Below are 20,065 nucleotides of genomic sequence, written 5' to 3'. Positions count from 1 at the left end.
ATCCTCCTCAGAGAGGAGAATCCAAACATGAGGAAGTGGGCCAAGTATGCAAGAACGTATAAAAAAGAATGGGAGCAAGACCCCGAGCCAAAGGTGGGTTCTGGTGCTTTCACTTCTAGATGGTTTGCCCGTAACGTCATGGATGCAGATACTCACTCTGATAATATTGAAACATGCTTGCCACGATGACATCCGTGCACCACGTCACATGAACTTCACCCACCGTGTTAGCTTAACTTGTGAGGTGTCGCGCTGCTGGCTCGAGGACGCGGGTTTGATTCCCGGCCACGGCGGCAGCATTTCGATCAAGGCGAAATGCAGGAACACCCGTGTACTTAGGTGCACGTTAAAGAACCTGAGGCGGCCAAAATTAATCTGGAGTCCCCCACTGCGTCATGCCTCCCAATCATATCGTGGTTTTGGCACGTAAAACCCCCGCAATTATTATAGTTTTAGAATACGGGCCTCAAACGTATTGGGGCCCAAAAGAAATAGCGTCGAAGCCACTGCGCATGCGCAAGACGGAAACTGTGTTTGGGTTTTGCGTCGGGCACGCCATTTCATTGATTTAGCGGGAGCCCCAAAAGCTGCCCCAAAAGCTTTCGTCAACAAACATAGCGGCGCCCATCGAAGTGACGGCTCTAATTTAGCACAAAACTGGGCTCGATTGGCGGTAATGTGCGGAGTTCGTAAGCTAGAAGAAGTGATTGCGGTTATCGCTTTCTCTCAACTAACATGTGTAATGAAGATTGATTCATTATACGCCGCTGATTCCAAATTCAATTGTCGATTTCATGGCTCATAGGCCTATCACGGATTGACTTGGCTGGGTGAAGGTGCGTAAAGTTGGTTACTCAAAAGCTCCTCCTATTAGCAGTATGCAACAAGTTGCATACTGCTAATACAATAAGCTCTAAATTGTAATTAAAGGCGAAAACACGAAAGTCTAAATTACTTTTCTTGTCATAAAATTGTATATTTTATTTTAATATTTATAACAGCTTTTCTTTGCTGCCGTAGTGACGCTGCAAACGCAATACGCTATCCGCAAACGAAAAACGCCTATTCCAATACTCTTCATTCCTGCATGCCCCAACGCAAACACCGGCAAAGCTCTTTGGGGCCCCAAACTTTAGGGGCCCCTTTTCTAAAACTTTATTAGCCATCAACATGGTTTGCTTTTTTACAGTAACCGGTTTTCACAGCATTGCCGCTGTTATCAATTTGTTGTTTACCGTTGCTCTTTGTACGCCGTCGCGGCTTTTACAATTTCGAGCGAGCGAGTCCGGGACGTGCGCGTCGCCGAAAACGACTGCGTGCTTCTTACACTAGTGTGCAGGTTTGCGCTCTTTTAAAGCTCCGCTTACACCGATTCATACAATGAGTGGCATCTGTTGTCTGTCACTTTATTTTAACGCATGTTCTTGCCCTGCTAGAGACCTAAGATGGCGGCCAGGTTGATGTAAATGGACACTATAGAGCATGTACCAGCTAACCCGGGCCAAGCTAACTGAAAAAAAAAACAAGATAAAACGACGAGGCAAATAACACGACACATCATAGTGCGAAAGACTTGTTTTAGCTGAAAACAAAAAAGGATTGCAAAAAAGGATTGCCGTTGTCGAATGTCAAAGTATATACACAAATAAACTTGCTAATAGCAATGGCTATTTTTGGCTACGAAATATTTTGCACATTTTTTTCTGTTTGGCTACATTTGGGCTACAACTTCTCTAGCTTTTGGCTACGCCGCCTCGTCGGACCTGGCAACACTGTTCGGCTTGAAATTCTTCATATTTTGGGAAAGGCTGATAACCGCGCGTAGTTTCTTTCACGGCTTTTTGAATTTAGTGTTCTAGACTAGAATGGTTTCCTTACTGACATACTTCTTCCATGTGTGACCGAAACGCTGACCATTCAATTCGTTGGAGAGTCGTGCAGGAGTATTTAAATAGTCCCTTGATCTTCAGATACGTGGGAATATGGTCGCTGCCATGTGATTCGATATCTGAGAACCGTTGCATTTTGCTTTCAAGACGCCGATAGATCAGGGTCAGATCTAGGCAGCTGCTGTATGTAATCCCTAAGAAATATGTTGGACTACCATCGTTGAGGCAATAAAGGTCGTTCTGTGTTGCAAAATATGCAAGCCTCTATCCCCTAGAGTCCATCTTCAAACTCCCCCAAAGCGGATGGTGAGCATTAAAATTTCCGGTGAGGATCGTAGGGATAACACGTCGTGCAGTCGTTTAGAGTCGAAGCGACTTGAAGGAGCAATGTAGGCAGCGACGAGAGTAGTAAACACAAGATCCTTCGTCTTTATGATTAAACAAACGTACTGGTTGGGATCGTGAGGTGGGATTGGGTGCAACACGTATGTCAGTTCACATCTAATATGACCTTGCTCACATCACCAGAGGTAGAGGACATGAATGTTTCACGTTCGGTTCACAAATTACGAGGATGGTAAAAGGGTTTTCCCATCCTCGTGTCTATAAGTGTCGTGTCTAAAAGTGCCTAAAATCTGAAATTCTTGATTTGAGGCCTCGGGCATTCCATTGCAATAGAGAGGCTTTCTTGACTTCCTTGTGGAATAGCTGCGAGGAACGGGCCATAGTGCTATACGAAGCTTTCAAGCACTGGAGTCAACGTGTCCAGTATTTGCAGGACGCTACGAGCAGCCGGAGTATCCATGTTTGTCAGTAGTAGACACATGACATTCGTGAGCGACTTCCGCATAGCAATCACTTGTGAATCCTTGTCTCGCATGTGGTCAACTGCAGCGACGTTGGACTGCAACTGGCGAGTCATGTGCTGTGGCTCTGGTGTTTGGCATGTCTTCGGCAGCGCTGGCCACTCCTCACTTGATGAGGTATCAACAGCATGGCGGCTTTTCCCGCTGACATTCGGGCTCTTATTGAAGACAGATGGAGCAGGAGGCGGCGCTGCACGACGAGTCATCTCCCTCGAACCTGAAGAGGATTTATTGGACTTTCCCTTTCGGGAGCGATGTCGCCTTATTGCAGCAGAAGCATTTCTGTGTGATGATCCGTCTCTGGCCGTTTTCCTCAAGATTTTCTGCTCTTTCTTTAGGCGTGGACAGTCTTTTGAGGATGAAGCGTGCGATCCTTCACAATTTGTGCACTTGAGCTCCGTTGCACGGCAGGTGTCAGCGTCGTGTTGTTCGGAACATCGTGGGCATACCGTTGAATTTCGGCAGACAGCACTCACGTGTCCAAGTCTTTGACATCTTCTGCACTGAAGTGGTTTTGGTACAAAAGACCGTACCACATGACGAAAATGTCCTACCTTTACGTGTGATGGTAGGCAGCCACCTTTAAAGACGAGCTTTACACAGCTCGAGTTGCCAAGGTGCCGAGCTTGCAGTAAGGCAATACCATCTGTCGCAGGTTTGATTAAAATTGGCAGGTCGCTGTCGCTTATCGATGTATCAATATCGTAAACCACACCAGCCGTGGTTTCGTAGTCCTGCGGAATGACGTAGTGGACATTAATGTTGCCCAGGAGCTTTACGGCAATTAAAGCATTGATTGCGCTTCGGCTGTAAACATCAATAGCCAGGAAATTCTTTCGATTATTCATCCTGATATCTTTAATCTCTCCTAAAGACAAGAGCCTCCAGAGAAACGGAAACCGCTTGTCGATTAAGGCGGTTGAGGTTGTCCACAGGCCTGTCAGGCATAAAGAGAGGTGTGTGCGCCGATGGCCTTCGCTGTGGCAGGACAGTTGACTTACTTGACGAAGACCGTTCGCTGATGTTTCTTCTCTTGGCCTTCCGGTGTACCACTCTCTCGAAGCCTTCATCATCTGAGGCGTCATCGCTTGAGCAGGAGTACAACACAGTGTCCTCACTGCCGGCTTGACTTGGAGGGCAGTTTCTCTTCCTCGGGCCGGTTCCTGCCTTGGTAGTCACGTCCCGTCGGCGTTCTGTTGACTCCGCTTCCATTGCCGTAGCAATGGGAGCGGCGTCTCCCATTGAACCACGGGTAATAACCGAAAATACTGCAGCGCGAAGGAACACTGATCTGTACAAGAATCACTTCGTCGTCGTCTCCGCCGTATCCTCAGCTCGAAGCAATGAGCTACGCCGCCGTTACCCGCCGTCACGCTACCCATCTGCGCTCACGCCACGGCTCGGTAATACCACAGTTTCATCTTCCACCGCAAGGAATACCGACGTTTGGCGTGCTCCCGATGACCGTCAACTGTGATATCACTGCTGAGAAGCGGGCCACGTCTACCGCCGGTGCCCATACCGCGAGATGGGACTATAAGGATTCGCCGTGAGTGCGTCATGCCCACAGCAAGGTGAACGTCCTCGGAATATCGCTGACTACCTCGCCGCCGCTCAGTGGATCCCTTGATGACCGTCTCGTTCGCCGTCAAGTGGGGACGTATTCTGAAACGATGCACTTCTTTGGTACTATCGACTTGGCCATGCCTCCGCCAACGGGGCATGTATGTTTTAGCAAAATTGGATGAGCTGCTTGGCTGGTTGAGCATGACGTCTTCCAGTTTTGCTCAACCAGGCAATCGGCGCACGCCTGACGTCGATATTGTCACCGAACTGATACTATCGCCGAAGTGGAGCGTTTCAGAGTACGCCCCCAGTCCACTACCTGTTGCCGTAACGTCAACCACACAATGACCCAGCCCGGGGCCGGTCTGCCAGCCCATACCCGGAAAACTAAAAGCAGCAACCGATGGAGGTGCGGTTGTTGTTCGTCGAACTGATGAAGATCCTCCGCCGCCGACAAAGGCGCCGAAAAGACTATCTAGACGACCTTTCAACGAGACGCCGCCATCCCGATGAACCCTAGAAGCAAAGAATGCGCCGACGAAAGACCTGACGACGCGACGTTCCAGCCACAGCTCAACACCACGCAGCCGTGTTGCGACGCCAAGGCCAACCTGCAACGCAAGACAAAGAACCACCGACCTTGACCGGCTTCTCGACGCCAACGCAGTCACGGTCTTATTGGACAAAGGAGCCGACTACTCCGCCATGAGTCGACCCATTGCCGCTTAGTTGTAGAAAGTAAAGACTTCATGGGAAGAACCTCAAATCCGGACAGCTGGAGGACACCTAATAACACCGACCGCAATCTTGACGGCAAAAATTGCCGTTCAAGACCGAAACTACCCTGCCACCTTCGTTATCCCCGAACAGTGTTCACTAGACGTAATTCTCAGCATAAACTTCCTGAACCAACACGGCGCAATCGTCGACCTGAAGTCAAAGTCGATAACGCTATCCGAAGATCACACGACACCGCCGGAGAGCTCTAGTAGTCATCACGCCTTGAATGTGCTCGAAGATCAAGTGAGCATTCCGCCTCGCTCCAACATTGTCATTTCTGTCGACACCAAAACGCCCGCAGACGTAAAAGGTGTCATCGAGGGCGATCTACTGCTCGATCATGAAATTTTCGTCGCAAGAGGGGTCACTCGACTGCACGGAGGAAAAGCGAAAGTGATGCTGACCAACTTCAGCCAAGAGTTCAAGCACGACAACAAGGGCACGACAATCGCTTACCTCGAGGAAATTGTGGAAATCAGGAATGCGTTTGTGCTCTCCCATTCTGCCGAATCTACCTCGACGACCATGGTTCCTTAACCATACTTCGACATAAATCCAAGTCTTCCTATGAGTAAGCAGCAACAACTCAAATGTCTTCTCCGACGATACAAAGATTGCTTTTCAACGTCATCGAGAATTCGGCAAACACCAGTTACGAAGCATCGCATAATAACCGAAGAATCCGGTCGGCCACTCCGCTAGAGCCCTTGCCGAGTGTCGACGCGAGAACGAGAAGCTATAAGGGAAAAAGTCAAGGAAATGCTGCACGATAACATCACATAGCCATCGAAAAGCCCACGGGCGTCTCCTGTGGTCTTAGTCAAGAAGGATGGAACTTTGCGCTTCTGCGTCGATTATCACCACTTGAACCAAATAACGAAGAAGGACTTATACCTTCTCCCACGGATATACGACGCACTAGACTGACTCTGCAATACTAAGTACTGTTCGTCGATGGATCAAGTGAAGACTGCATTTATCACGCCAGACAGTCTCTTCGAGTTCAGGTGATGCCACTCGGACTTTGCTGTGCGACTGCAACGTTCCAGCGCATGATAGACACAGTCTTGGCAGGACTGAGGTGGCAGACTTGCCTCGCCTACTTGGATGAGGTGGCCACGAACTTAGACGATCACCTGAGGCGGCTTGAGACAGTATTAGAGGTGATGAAGTCATCTGGACTCACCATGAAGCCGGAAAAGCACCGTTTCACTTACTAAGGACTTCTGTTCCTAGGTCACATCATCAGCAAGTCCGGAGCCCGTCCCAACGCTCAAAAGAACGCTGCCATTGCTATAAGTATACCCGCCGCCCGTCGACAAAAACGCAGTGCGAATGTTCCTTGACCTGTGTGCGTAATGCCGGCGCTTTATAAAAGACTTTTCAACACACTGTAACCATTAACTCATTTCACGAAAGCCGACGTCGACTTTAAGTGGGAAATACGGCAATACGACGCTCTTGAGGAGCTGAAACGACGGCTGCAGTCACCGCCGGTGCTTTCACACTTCGACGAAGACGCCGAAACGAAAATCCACACCGATGCAAGTAGCGTAGGCCTCGGTGCCGTGCTAGTTCAAAGGAAGGAGGGGGTTGAAAGCGTAATAGCTTGCGCTAGCCAGTCACTGTCAAAAGCGGAAGCGAATTATTCTACGACGGAGAAAGATTGCCTTGTGATCACTTGGGCTCCGGCGAAATTTCGGCCTTACATATTTGGCAGGCACTTAAACGTGGTAAGTGACCATCACGCCTTGTGTTGGCTGGATTACTGAATTACTATGTGATTTTGGTTGTGCGTTTATTTGCGGCTTTTTCAACCAACTCAAGCAACGAATGTTTCATTCTTTCGCGGCTTCCAAAAATGACGGGGCCATCTGGAGGACCACCACCACGTAAGTCGCCACGGCGCCTCCTGTCGTGACGAGTGCGGCGCGGTTGAGCTCGTAGAACTTCCATGCCGTCAGGGACACGTCCTTAGTCTGCATCTGCGACATGAGGAGGGACGCCTGCTCCAGGAACTCCTGGTCAGGGACCGGTGCAACCGCACAGTGCACGGCCGCCAGGCGGTTGACCTGAGGCAGCGAGTCATCGTGCGCCTCGCACACGGCGGCCGCCGAGAAGGAGACGGCCACGAAGCCCACCAGCATGTAGACCATGTCAAGAGTGAACTGAGCGGTGGCTATCACGTCCTCGTATGGATCGAACTGCATCATGTGAGTCACCTGGGAGAAATGCAACATTCCATGAGAAATCGTTGTCCGGCAAGTAGTAGCTATAACTGGGAGGGGCGTGGAGGGGCTTAAATAATCGATTCAAATAATGAACGGTGTCGGGGGGCAGGTGTGCTGCTCAATTTGAAATTTTGCACCGCACTAGCGCCGCACATTTCGGTCGCGAAGCTAAAGGGGGGCGGGGGGGTGGCGGCAGAGAATGGGGAGGGGGTGTCGTTCTTTTTCTGAATCCTTCGTTAAAAAAATAAATGCTTGACAATAATCTCCAGGTCGTGCCAGAACTGATTGGTGACAAGGATGCCGTCGTTATCAGCACACGTGGCATAGAATTGATGCTCTCACTAGACACACCACAGAAAGTTTCATTGCAATATTTGTTGCGAACAATGGCTTTATTCCGCCCACAGTGGTAGCGCAGATGCTATGGGATTGCCCTGCTGAGCTCGATGGGCTCGGTTCGATTCCGGCCGCGGAGGATGCATTGGGATAGGGGTGGAATGCAACAACGCTCGTGTATATACCCTCTTTGGACGGTAACTTTAAGTTAACCTATACTTGCAAATAGCATGTAACATAAAGGTTACTTTGTTACTAAAACAAACTGATCTTTTTCGTTTTGTTAATTTTAGTCGCGTCTAGAGGTTACATGTGTCGAAGCGTCTATTTTAAAAGTTACTGCAATGCCAAATGTCTCGTAAGCTTTAGATTGTAACCTACTAAAAGAGTTGTAATTCGTGGCTCAGGGGACCTATTGTATGGATTGGCAGTTTAAAGATTATTGCGTCGTATTGGAATCCTGATATGCTACTTTCAGCCGGGACTTACGTGTGCGATATGGTGCGCAGCCGGGGGACTGAAACAGGCTGGACTAAATTAAGATTTCATTGGTACCAGTAGGGATCCCTGGTTTCGCAATGTCAAAACAAGTTTAAATCTTGCACAATCGCATGCTCAATTCATTGGTCAATTATCCATACTGCATACGTGCCATTATAATTTAAAAGCAAGCCGCACAAACGATGTTGTGGCATAAATTATCACTATGGTTCAATGGGGTGGAAAGCCCCACGCTTACCAACGCGGGCATTTAGGCTTTGGTATAAAGCGCAGAATTGTAAACCTGCACAAAATCTAAAAGCGTATGCATTTGGGTGATTGAATATATATTTGTACTTAATAATTCCGTTGATTTTCTTCTGTATGAAAGTTCCCGCTAGTCGCGTTTGTTTTATCTCCTTTCCCAACCTTCAAATATGCGCACACATTTACCCTGACCTGATAGTCCCACACTGCTCATTATGTGGGTCCATAGCCTCTTTAGACCATTTTCTCTGGAACTGCAGGTAAGACCCCCCCCAACCAGATCTCCCGGAGCGTGGGAAGCAGTACTCCGCTACCCGAGCTTGAAGGTTAACTTCGGGCCATCGAAAGAGCCGAGGAGGTGGGTGTAAGGCATCGACTGGTAGCCACCCCTCCCTAAGCCAAACTGACGAAATAAAGTTGTTTCCTCCGCCTCCTCCTCGTGAAACGCGACAACCTTAAAGCGGGCGTACACTGAAGGGCGCACGCTTGAGTACTGTGAAAGCTCTCCGACCGACAGACTAAAAGCGTTAAGCAGGCCGAATAACTATTCTATAGGAGGAGAAAGATGTTTTGTAATAAGACTTAGTGTACACTGGAACAGAATGTATTGCCGCCGTGTTTCTTTTTTTTTTCGTGTTTAACGCGATTAAATTGCAGCAAATCTCGGGTTCATTAGAGAACGCCAGACACGCACCACTTTCTGCGCGCTCACTAACACGCGAGAAAGACGCCGCTATATTCACATGACAACGGGCGACAGCCGCTCCAGTAAGGTCTCGTATAAAGATGAACGTGCGCTCACGATATGAGGCCACAATGGCGGCCGACCAAATGAGCAAGGAGAAAACATACATATACAAACGACCAGCAACATCTTTAAATTATAGAGTAATAACATGTTGATATATGGTTTTGTGACACTTTGACGGAAGTGTAGTCTGATTATTATTTTTAGTTGCGCTGGATGCATGACGTAATCAAACGCGCTTCAGTTTTAGCCATACATGAGCGCACTGATATGTCATCTGCGTGGCGCAAATCTCGAGATGCATGCCGGGAAGAGAATCGTTGGTGCGGCCCTTTTGAAACGATCGTGTCGCGCTTTTTGATCATCGCTTTAACCACGTTTTTACGCTCTCCGATTTGGTGGCGTGCGCTTACCAGGAGTGTTGTGTGTCTGAGCAGCCCGTGAGGCGTGATACAGTTACCTAGAGGATTCCAGAAGGTGCGCGAGCTGCTGAAATGAAGCCATGACCCCGTGGCGCAGGGAAATGTTTGTTGTGCTGTGTGACCGCTGCAACGAGGCGCATTGTCGGTGACCAATGGTAAAAGTTGTTCGCTTACCCGAGAGTAGTGAGCATCCGTTGTGTTGTGAATGCTGTAACCAATGCCGTAGGCAGCAATAAATGTGACCTAGGGGAGCGATGCTTCTTGTTCGGTTATTTATTTGCTGGCGTGTGTCTGCGAGTGGCTTAGAAATGAATTGTAAATTATCCTTATTTAAAGAATATTAATTGCACTAATTCATTTATAATGACGATGTTGCCTTTTTACTGTTGGTTTTACTGATGTTGCATTCTTGCGGTGTTGTCTTTTGAACTAGAAGGGTGTACGAAGTGACTTGGGAATTAATATGCGTTCAGTTCTTTAATGTAGAATTTTTATTGTTACCGAAATTTGATAGCAGAAAAGCATGCTCAAATATGCACGCGTGTTTAAATATTTGTTGTGTGGTAGTTTTTTTTCCTGTGTTTGTGGTGTATTTATGCCTATTTCATTAGATATTAAGAGCTGTGTTTGCAGTGCGCCACTAACAAGTAAGTATACGATTGTGAGATTAGTATTCTGTCCTTGTAGGTTGCACTACCCAGCAAGATCAAAGAATTAGCAATTGACATACTGGCAGCTAAAAGACATGATTGTGCTCGTAACAGGGATGCAATCGTCTTCTTTATGATAGTCTAAAACTTATATGTATTTGTATTTAATCATAACGCACACGAATTTTCAACATTTGTGTCTATTGGCACCATTCCATGAGGTGCTGCTGTAGAAATTTGTGCTGTCACGCAGTGCTGTGCTCCAAGGTCTTTTCATTAGCGCTTCATGGCTATGAAGGGAAAAGAACAGAGCAAGGCAAAATGTATTTTTGCTTGTGAAGGGAAATTTTCACTAAATGTTTTGTGTCAGCTTCTGAGCTGCAACTCGCATCATTTACAGAATGGGGGTACTGCTGCCTCATACTTCCATAAGTTTCTTTGCGGTGCAGGCAATGTTGCATGCAGAAATGCGTAGGGATTCTCTGTTGTGCCACCTCTTCTGATGTGGTGCTTTCCACTTGTGCAAGATATAATTAGAAATCTCATTATATTGTGATGGTGCCATAATACTGTTTACAGAAAACTCTCTTTCAACATGGTCCACAGCAAAGAAATAGGTTGTGGGTCGAGCCTCTCTAAAATGCATCCGCCTCTACAAAAGCAGCATACTGTGTATTTCATCAATTATTCTGTGTGTTGCCCATTTAATGCTAAAATTACTAAATATGTGCCCGATTAGTTCAAGAGGTACAACTTTTTTGATACATCGTGCCTTCTATAACTAATTACTGCAAGCTGCCTTATGTAACTGACCGGCGCTGTAAAATAGCAAGTTGGCAAAGGTGATTCATACGCTGTAATCCAGCCTTTAAAAGAGTTGAGTGTTGGGCTAGTTGGTATTTTGACATAAGAACCAGCTTGAAATGCAGCACAACGGGACGGTACTACAGAGAGGAAGACGAACACAGACTGTTCTTCAATAATAAAAATAGAGAATTTGAGGCGAAGTGTTGATTTATATTGAACACGTTTTATAGCAATCGCAACCGAATTTCCGAAATAATCGTTAGTAAGAATATTACCTATATTTGACGGATGAGCATGTAAACAACTAATTGTACTTAACGGCAGAGCTGGTGCGGTTGCTGGAAGCATTCTGTCGCAAAATAGTCTCAAAAGCACATATGGCAAACAAGCCATAAAATGCATTGCTGCTCCGGTTCAGATATTTACGTACAGAATTTTGCTGCAGGGCATGCAGAAACAATAACTGAAACAGCAACGCACTTCATTGCAGATTATTACTCCCAATTTCTCGATACTGGTGCCAGGCACCATTTATGGAAAATTGGTAGGCTTTCAGTACTGGCTGCCTTCAATGTGCCATTTTTATGAACCATTTTTTTTTGTCTTTCGTATGGGCATACATTCTTGCACGTGTTCACCCGTGCGTCCTTCTGCGCATGTCCATGAATTTAGGACGTTGACTCTTCGGCACCCGTCAAACTTCACCGCAAAGCACTAGTGTAACTAATTGAGCAGCGCTATCAAAAAATTGTATTTCAGAAGATCGGCTGATCGGTTGATCTAGTGCGAGCACGGCCCTGGTGTCCCAGGACTTGCCTGTTAAGATCTTGTGTTTCAGAATAAGCATGACATCCTGTGTCGACATGGACGGGCGAAAGCCTATTTGATTAAAAGGGAGTAGGTGTTTCTCTTCCGCATGTTTCGTGGCCCGTTTTAGAATGACGTGCTCAGCCACCTTGCCCACACGCGAGGTGAGGGAGATGGGCCTGAGCGAGCCAAGCTCAAGGGGCGAACCTTGGTTCAAGGGCAAAAACTTTCCGTTACCTACGTCGAAAGGATACCCTTTTCTGATAACATACGTTTTTCCGGCACTTAGTCGTGACTTCCTTGCTGAGTTAGAACAGCGTTTTAACCTTGTCCAAAGCGCTACTATTAACGCACCGGAGAAATTACCACAAAGTGCCTTAAATACCTATATTTTCAGAATAGAGTATCCTGCTCACATTGGTAACTGAATGTTGCTAAAATTCAGACGATCTATTGAAATGTAATTTTGATGAAGTGCTGCTCGGTGAGTTACGCTGGTGTATTGCGGTACAGTTTGACGGGTGGCCGAAGAGTCAATGTCCTAAATACATGGGTATGCGCAGCAGGACGCGTGGGTGAAGACTTGGAAGACTGTATGCCCATATGAGAAGTTACAATACAAAAAGGCTACGTGTCCCTTTACTAAAGGTTACTGTATCCTGTTCAGTCATGGTGTACACATTTCTGTACACGGCTTAGGTTTGCCATTTCTTTGCAGCCCGCTTGAGTGGCGCGAAGCCGCCGTCGTGCTCATACCTAAGCCAGGCAAACCCCTTGAGCTCGGCTTGCTCAGGCCCATCTCCCTCACCTAGTGTGTGGGCAAGGTGGCTGAGCACGTCATTCTCAAACGGGCCACGAAACATGCGGAACAGAAACACCTCGTCCATTTTAATCAAATAGGCTTTCGGCCGTCCATGTCGCTACAGGATGTCATGCTTATTTTGAAACACAAGATCTTAACGGGCAAGTCCCGGGACACCAGGGCCGTGTTCGCACTAGATCTAGAAAAGGCCTTTCGAGAACGTTGAACACTCGCACATACTACAAGCGATTGCCGACGCTGGACTCGGCAACCGATTCTATGCATACGTGCGGTCGTTTCTCAAAGAACGCAAAGCCACCATTAGACTAGGCTGTTTAGGTTCCAAGACGTACAACTTGGGTCCCAGAGGCACACCGCAGGGAGCAGTGCTCTCTCCATTTTTCTTCAACTTAGTGTTGAGTGCTCTCTCGAGAGAATTGAGCTCAATCGATGACGTCCACCAAGCTTTCTACGCCGATGATATTACCATCTGGTGTGGGGGCACTAGCGACGGGGACATCGAACGCAATCTACAGACGGCGGTATACAAGGTACAGGCCTACCTCCGACAGACGGGTTTACGGCTATCGACCAAGAAGTCTGAGCGTTTACTGTACAGACCGAAACTAGGTCCCAAATGGCTTCCCAACTCACCCATTTCATTATACACAGAAGACGGTACGCAAATTCCACAAGTCACTTCGGTTCGTATACTAGGAGTGATTCTGCAGGAGGACGGCAGGAACGGACTCCGCATAGAGCGCATAGCCACTAACGCAGACTCCATGTCTAAACTAATCAAACTAGTTACCAACAAACGAGGCGGACTATCGGTAGAAAATCTACGGCGTCTCTTCCATGCTTTCCTAATGAGCCATATCAATTACGTAGCTGTAGCTCACCCCTGGACCAAAGGGGATGAGAACAAGCTCAATCTGATCATCAGAAACAGTATCAAACAGGTACTTGGACTTATGGCACTAGGCCTTATAACACTTATGGCGCTAGGCCTTCATAACACTTTCAGTGAGATTGTCGAGGCCCAGAAGCTAGCCCAGATTGCCCGGATTTGGTGCCGCAGCTAAACGTCCCCTCCCCTCCCCCCTCCCTCACGGGAGTGAGAGAGGGGAGGCGACGTTTAGCTGCGGCACCACATGCGTAGTTATATAAAAACGTTGCAAGGGGGGGGGGGGGGGAGGTGGTAAAGACTTCTGACGCTGCTCGACGAGTGTGCCGTTTTGATCTCGTCGAAAACCTCCGAATTTGCCGCCAGTGGCACCGGCAACAGTCACCAACGCCACGCTCGTTCGGTGCGAACGCGGGCAAAACGCCCACGGCCTCGACAACAGTTCTGCGCGTTGCTGCTGCTGCTACATGTCCAAGTTTATGCAGCTGATAAAACTACTATCCTTACTCCGTATAGCTCTCTTCTAATTGGCTATCTCAATTAATGATTCGCCTTTCGGGTGAAACTGCGACACTTTTTTTTCAGCCGCTGCCAGCTTCATGGTGGGCCTGTTCAAGAATTCATTACTGAAATTCGTCGAATTGCAGACAACTGCAATTTTGGTACTATGCTCGACCGAATGCTACGGGATAGAATTGTGTGTGGCTTAAGATCGAGTGCACTGCAGAAACAACTCCTGACAAATAAAGATATGTCCTTAGAGGACACCGAAACGATGGCACTGTCGGCTGAAGCTGCAGATAATGACGCGAATAAAATGGCTGCAGACGCGTCGGCGGTGCTTAAAATTAGGGCGCAGTCTACCACAACGACAAAGGTCCTGGCCCATTGTGGGCGTCGTGGCTGCATAAGACACAACAGTAATGTCTGCCGTTGGAGTAATGCTCGTTGTTATCGCTGCCGTCGTCGTGGTCACTTGGCAGTAAAATGCCGGAACGCAGGTCACTGCTGACGTATTCGCCGAGTTTCCAGATGTTATCAGCTCGGATCTAGGCCTCATCGAAGGACCCGGGGCACATCTACAGCTGAAGGCGGGAGCCACGCCCAGGTTCTGCAAGGCCCGATCTATTTATTCCTTTCTCTCTGCGTGACAAGGTATCTGAAGAACTTGATAGGCTCGTGGCATTAAGCGTCTTGTCACCGGTGCCGCATTCCGAGTGGGCTACGCGCATTGTACCTCTCCTTAAGAAGGACGCACCGTTAGGAAATGTGATGACTTCAACGTCGCTTTAAATTCGGCATGTGAGCTGGAACAGTACCCGTTAAAAGGTATCAATGACACGTGCGCGTCTTTAAGCAGTGGAAAACATTTCAATACGCTGGATTTACGTGCTGCGTATCACCAAGTGCCTCTCGATGAGGAATCGCGCCAGATATGCGTGATTAATATGCATAAAAGCATCTTCTGCTACAACAGATTACCTTCCCGCATAGTCTGTGCGCCAGCCATTTTTCAAGGAAGGATGGGAACAGTTCTACAAGGCTTATCAGGCGCGCAAGCTTATCTAGACGATGTCTTGGTGTCCAAAAGAGCCGGAAGTGATGACGTGCTAAAAGCCGTACTTCAGGGTTTCCGCGAGAGTGGCGTTAAACTGCGCCTGGACAAATGTAAGTAGTAGTAGAAAACCTTATTTGATGTTTTAAAACGAAGTCCCAGAGTGTGGAGCCCTCAGTCCAGGGCCCCATTTGCTGCTGCTATCCGGCTGGCCCGGTCGATCAGGCATCGCTGGTCGTCGAAGGCTGAGCTGGAAAGAGCGGCTTCCCAGTGGGATGGGGAGGGGTTGGGTATTCTAGGTAAGCCGGGTGGTTTGGAGCATTCCCACGTAGAATGGTAGAGGTTTGGGTGACCACCACAGAAAGGACATTTGTCGGGGTACTGGCTAGGGTAAAAAGTGTGGCGGAGAGCAAGGCTGGGGAACGTATTAGTTTGGAGCTGGCGCCCAGCGGCTGCCTCTGCACGGTTTAGCTTCACGTGTGGTGGAGGGAATGTTCTACGGGATAGTCTATGGTGTTGTAGTATATGCGTGTATGTAAGCGGTATCGTTTCCACCTTGTCTGGGTTGGACTGGCCTTCCACCGGTGCCTGGAGGGTTAGGCCTCAGGCTGCCGCATGAACGCGCTCATTGCCAGGGAGAGACGCATGCCCAGTTGTCCAGACTAGGTGAACTAGTGGAATGTTTTGCTTCTTGTGTAGAATTTTAGGAGCGATCGGTGAAATCCGTCCTTGTGCGTAGTTTCGACGTGCTTGCTGGGAATCTGTAAGAATATGTAGGGTCTTATCTGGGCGTTGAGCGCTGATGGCGAGGGCTATGGCACATTCTTCGGCTTCCGTGCAGTTGTCAGTGCGTATTGTGGTTGATAATAGTGCTTCGCGCCTCCAGTCAGCCACCGCTACCACTTTGACTGTAATGTCGGGGTAGCACGCGGCGTCTGTATAGAAGGTGTCGAGGTCGTTGCCGTATGCTCAGTGTAGTGCCATTGCACGTGCAGTGGGCCTGCCTTTATGGTGTTCGGGGTGCATATTCCGAGGTATGGGGGCCACTGTAATGCTTTCTTTGATGTTTGGGCCGATTGAAAGGGGCTCTCGTGGGGCAAACTCTGATGTTGGGTAACGTATTTGTCTGAGTACGTGCCTTCCTCTCGACGTACGTTTCAGTCGTTCGATCTGACCGACTTTCTGGACTTCGATTAATTCGGCCATGGTGTTATGCAAACCAAGCTGTAATAGTCTGGCTGTTGAGGTGTAGATAGGAAGGCCTGTCGCCGTTTTCACCGCTGTTCGTATGAGTGTGTCTAGCTGGTTTGTTTGGTTTTGGGTGAGTCGGTGGTAAGGTGCGTGATAGGTAATGCGGCTTACGATTAAAGTGTGTATGATGCACATGACGTCGGATTCCTTTAGGCCGTGGCGGCGGTTCGTCACCCGCCGGATCATGTGCACTACTTGATTAATCTGTTTCTTCAGTAGCGTCAGGGTATATGTCGCTTTTGCATTGGCTTGAACGTGGAGTCCTAGTAAGCGTAATTTGTTAACCTTATTTACAGGTTCACCCTCGATAGTCACCGTGATGTCAGGCGGTAGGTGATGTTTCCTTTGGAGTTTTTTTACTATAAGCGGTTCTGACTTTTGAGCTGGGTGACATCGGCTGCTGCTTGTAGTGCGTCCTGTATTTGACCATCTGAGCCACTGGTGGCCCAGATGGTGATATCATCAGCATAAAGCGCATGCCTAATTCCCGGTACGGCATCTAGTAGTGCAGGTAGTCTGCTCATAGCTATGTTAAATAGCACGGGGGAAAGCACTGACCCTTGAGGCTTGCCTTTTCCCGCAAGAGGGAAAGAGTCCGAACGTATATTTCCGATGCCTATAGTCGATGCCTATAGAAACGCCCGGCCGTAATTGTATAGTCGTCAGCCACACTTTGTTGCCGCTAGATTGGTGAGTATGAGGTCGTGAGCTACGTTATCTAACGCGCCTTTCAGGTCTAACGCAAGAATGTCTTTGTTTTGTTGAGTGCTGATATGGTCAATTATTTCTTCCTTAATTTGCAGTAGTACGTCTTGAGTGGATAACCCCGCTCGAAAACCGAACATTGTGTGCGGCAATAAGGCTTGCTCTTCTAGGTACGGGTGAAGTCTTGCCAGGACGACGTTTTCAAATAACTTTCCTATGCATGATGTGAGCGAGATGGGTCTCAGTTGGTTTAGAGAGGGCTGCTTGCCTGGTTTTGGCATCATTGTAATATCGGCGTGCCGCCATTCTTGCGGCAGCGTGCCCTCTAGCCAGTGGTACTGAAAATAATCTGTAAGTTCTTTTATCGATCTGTCGTCGAGGTTTTTTAAAAGCCGGTACTGTATTCCGTCTGCTCCCAGGGCGGTGTTGCGTACTATTCGATGCAGTGCGGCTCTAACTTCATGTGGTGTGATGTCTTTGTCTAATTCCGAAGGCTCCGCATGCGGATAATCTATGTAAGTTGGTTTGGGGCCTGTACCTACGTAAGCGTCTTTTAGCTGTTGTATTATGGCCGCATCAGTCCCAGGTTCCTGTCTCAAGATTTTTTGAAGGGTTTTGCTGCTCGTTGCTTTGGATTGATTGGGGTCGATGAGATTTCTAAGCAGTAGCCACGTTTTGGCGGTGCCCAAGGTACCCTGCATTTGATTGCATAGGTTCTTCCAATTATTTCGCGTTAGTTCGGTTGCGTAACTTTCCGCCTGGGCTTAACTGTTAAGGCGGATATCCGCTACCTGAGCTTGCGATTGTGCTTTTGCTTTTTCCACCTTTTTTGGAGGCAATGGCGAGCATTCCAAAGGTGTAATAGGTGCCTGTCGACATCGGGATGTTCTGGTGACGTGTCGATGATTTTCGTTGTCGCACGGAAGTCTGTCTGAATTTGGCGGATCCATTCCTGCAGAGTTTCTGGTTTCAAGCTGCCTTCGTAGGTTTCGTTGGTGCTTTCTTGCTTACGCTGCTGTCGGAACTTGTCCCTATCCGTCATTCGTATTTTACGTTCTTTAATTTTTGTTCGCGGTGTTATTAGATGCGTTACTATTATATTGTGGTCACTACTGAGGGTCTCATCGAGGTTGTGCCATCCCTGGTACCTGTTGTCTTTAATCAGCGTAAGGTCGGGGCAGGTGTCTCGGCTGACACTGTTGCCTATTCTCGTTGGGTGGGCTGCGTCTGTAAGTATGGTCAAGCCTAGTTGTGCTATCGTCAGTGCTAGCCGCCGACCCTTTGGATTAGCGGTATTATAACCCCACGTGGGGTGTGCTGCGTTGAAGTCCCCTACAATAAGCAAACGTTGCTTTGCTTCCTTTAGTGCGTGTTTGAAGAGCCCATCGAAACAGTCTGCCCGCTCTTTAGGGGCACTATAGATGTTGAGGACAAAGAAGCTAGGCTCTTTCCTGTCTACAAGAATGATTTCGATGAGTACGTGCGGTATGCGTTCGTAGCTGAGGGTGTGGTCGATTGCGGTTAACCTCTTTCACACTAATGTCGCTGTTTTAATCGGACCATTGTGGTGTTCTTTGTATTGTATCCAGACAGTTAGGTTCAATGTATGTTTCTTGTTGTGCCAATATGTCTGGTGTGTGTGTCTGTGCGTGTGTGAACTGCGTTAGATTTCCTCGTTTCCGGCGGAAACTGCGGCAGTTCCATTGCCAAATTTTGATGGGTTGTGTTTGCGCGACATTTTGTTGTCTAGCCATCTTTTATTGTAAACTGGCTTGAGATGAAGGGCATGCGTATGGATGCGCCCGGATATCTTCTCTTGCCTCGAGCGGACAAACACGGGTGCGGTTGGGGGTGGCGTTGTGGACGACCGTCCGAGTAACTTCGTCGCGAATTTGTTGTCTAAACTCTTGGGTTAGCTCAATGAACATCGGTTGCAGGGTGGTTTTGATTTCTTCCTTTATTTCCAGCCTATCTTGCGATAAAGTCTCCTTGAGTTCCAGTCTGTCCCGTTGCATTTCGTTGCTCAGGCGCTCCTTATCTTGTTGAAGCTCGTGTTTTAACTGGTGTAATTCCTGTCGAAGAGTGATTGCCATTTCGTTTACTAATGTTCGTATCTCTTGCCTAAGCCTTCGGGCTATGTAAATTTCGGCAAATGTCCATTACAGATCTTGGCCATCCAATCGATCAGCAAGGTTTGCACATGATAGAAAAGAATTACGAAGCAATAACAGAAGCCCCTAGCCTTTAAAATGTAGCTGAATGCGTTCTTTTCATGGCATGATCACTTTCTACTCAAAATTTTGCCGTACATATCGTCTGTGCTCGCTCCATTGTATCGGTGGTTGGAAAAGAACACACGTTGATTCTGGGGAGGAGAACAACAAACAGCGTTAAAGAAAGCAAAACGGTGCTTGCTACAAGCAGGGGTGTTCATTTGGACCATTCACATCGGCTGAAACTAGAGTGGGACGCATCACAAAAAAAAAAAAAAAAAATATGCGTAGCTTGCACTAGTAGCGCAAGGCTAAAGAAACAGCGGAGCTGATTGGCACCTTGCTGCTCCAGGCCTTACGAGTTATGCTTTTCCGGAATTTATTGATAATTGATTGCTTATTGATTACCTATTGATTGGCTTGCAAGATGTTGGCGACGTATTTGGGCTAGGCTAAGCACTACCAAGTCATCCCCAGCATTTCCCGGAATTTCTTGATTATTGATCGGTATCGATTATCGATTGATTGGCGAGCGATTGCTATCGCAAGGTGTTGGCCACGTATTTGGATCGGCGTTGGCAAACTGATCAGCAATCTAAAAATTTACTCGTCCTGTGGCCCTGACTCCATTAACTCAAGAATGCTAAGCACTATACCAAACCATCCCCAGCATTTCTTTCGGATTTTTTATTATTGATTGATGATTAATTAGTTATTATTGAATATTATTATTATTATTATTAATTAGTTACATTAGTTATTAGATTGGTACTAAAAAGAATG

At 47.8% G+C, this 20,065-nt stretch overlaps 1 protein-coding gene across 1 annotated transcript in view; it reads right to left on the bottom strand.

Annotated features, from left to right (window-relative positions):
* Window positions 1-6,939: 6,939 nt before the first annotated feature.
* Window positions 6,940-20,065, bottom strand: part of LOC125945826 (uncharacterized) — a 29,608-nt gene continuing 16,482 nt past the window's right edge. The window contains exon 2 of the mRNA XM_049668131.1: window positions 6,940-7,323. Coding sequence (XP_049524088.1) covers window positions 6,940-7,323 — 384 coding nt within the window. The remainder of the gene's footprint in view (window positions 7,324-20,065) is intronic.

Source organism: Dermacentor silvarum, chromosome 5 (assembly GCF_013339745.2).
Source record: "Dermacentor silvarum isolate Dsil-2018 chromosome 5, BIME_Dsil_1.4, whole genome shotgun sequence".
Classification (NCBI taxonomy): Eukaryota; Metazoa; Arthropoda; class Arachnida; order Ixodida; family Ixodidae; genus Dermacentor; species Dermacentor silvarum.
This window is presented reverse-complemented; position numbering and strand designations above follow the sequence as displayed.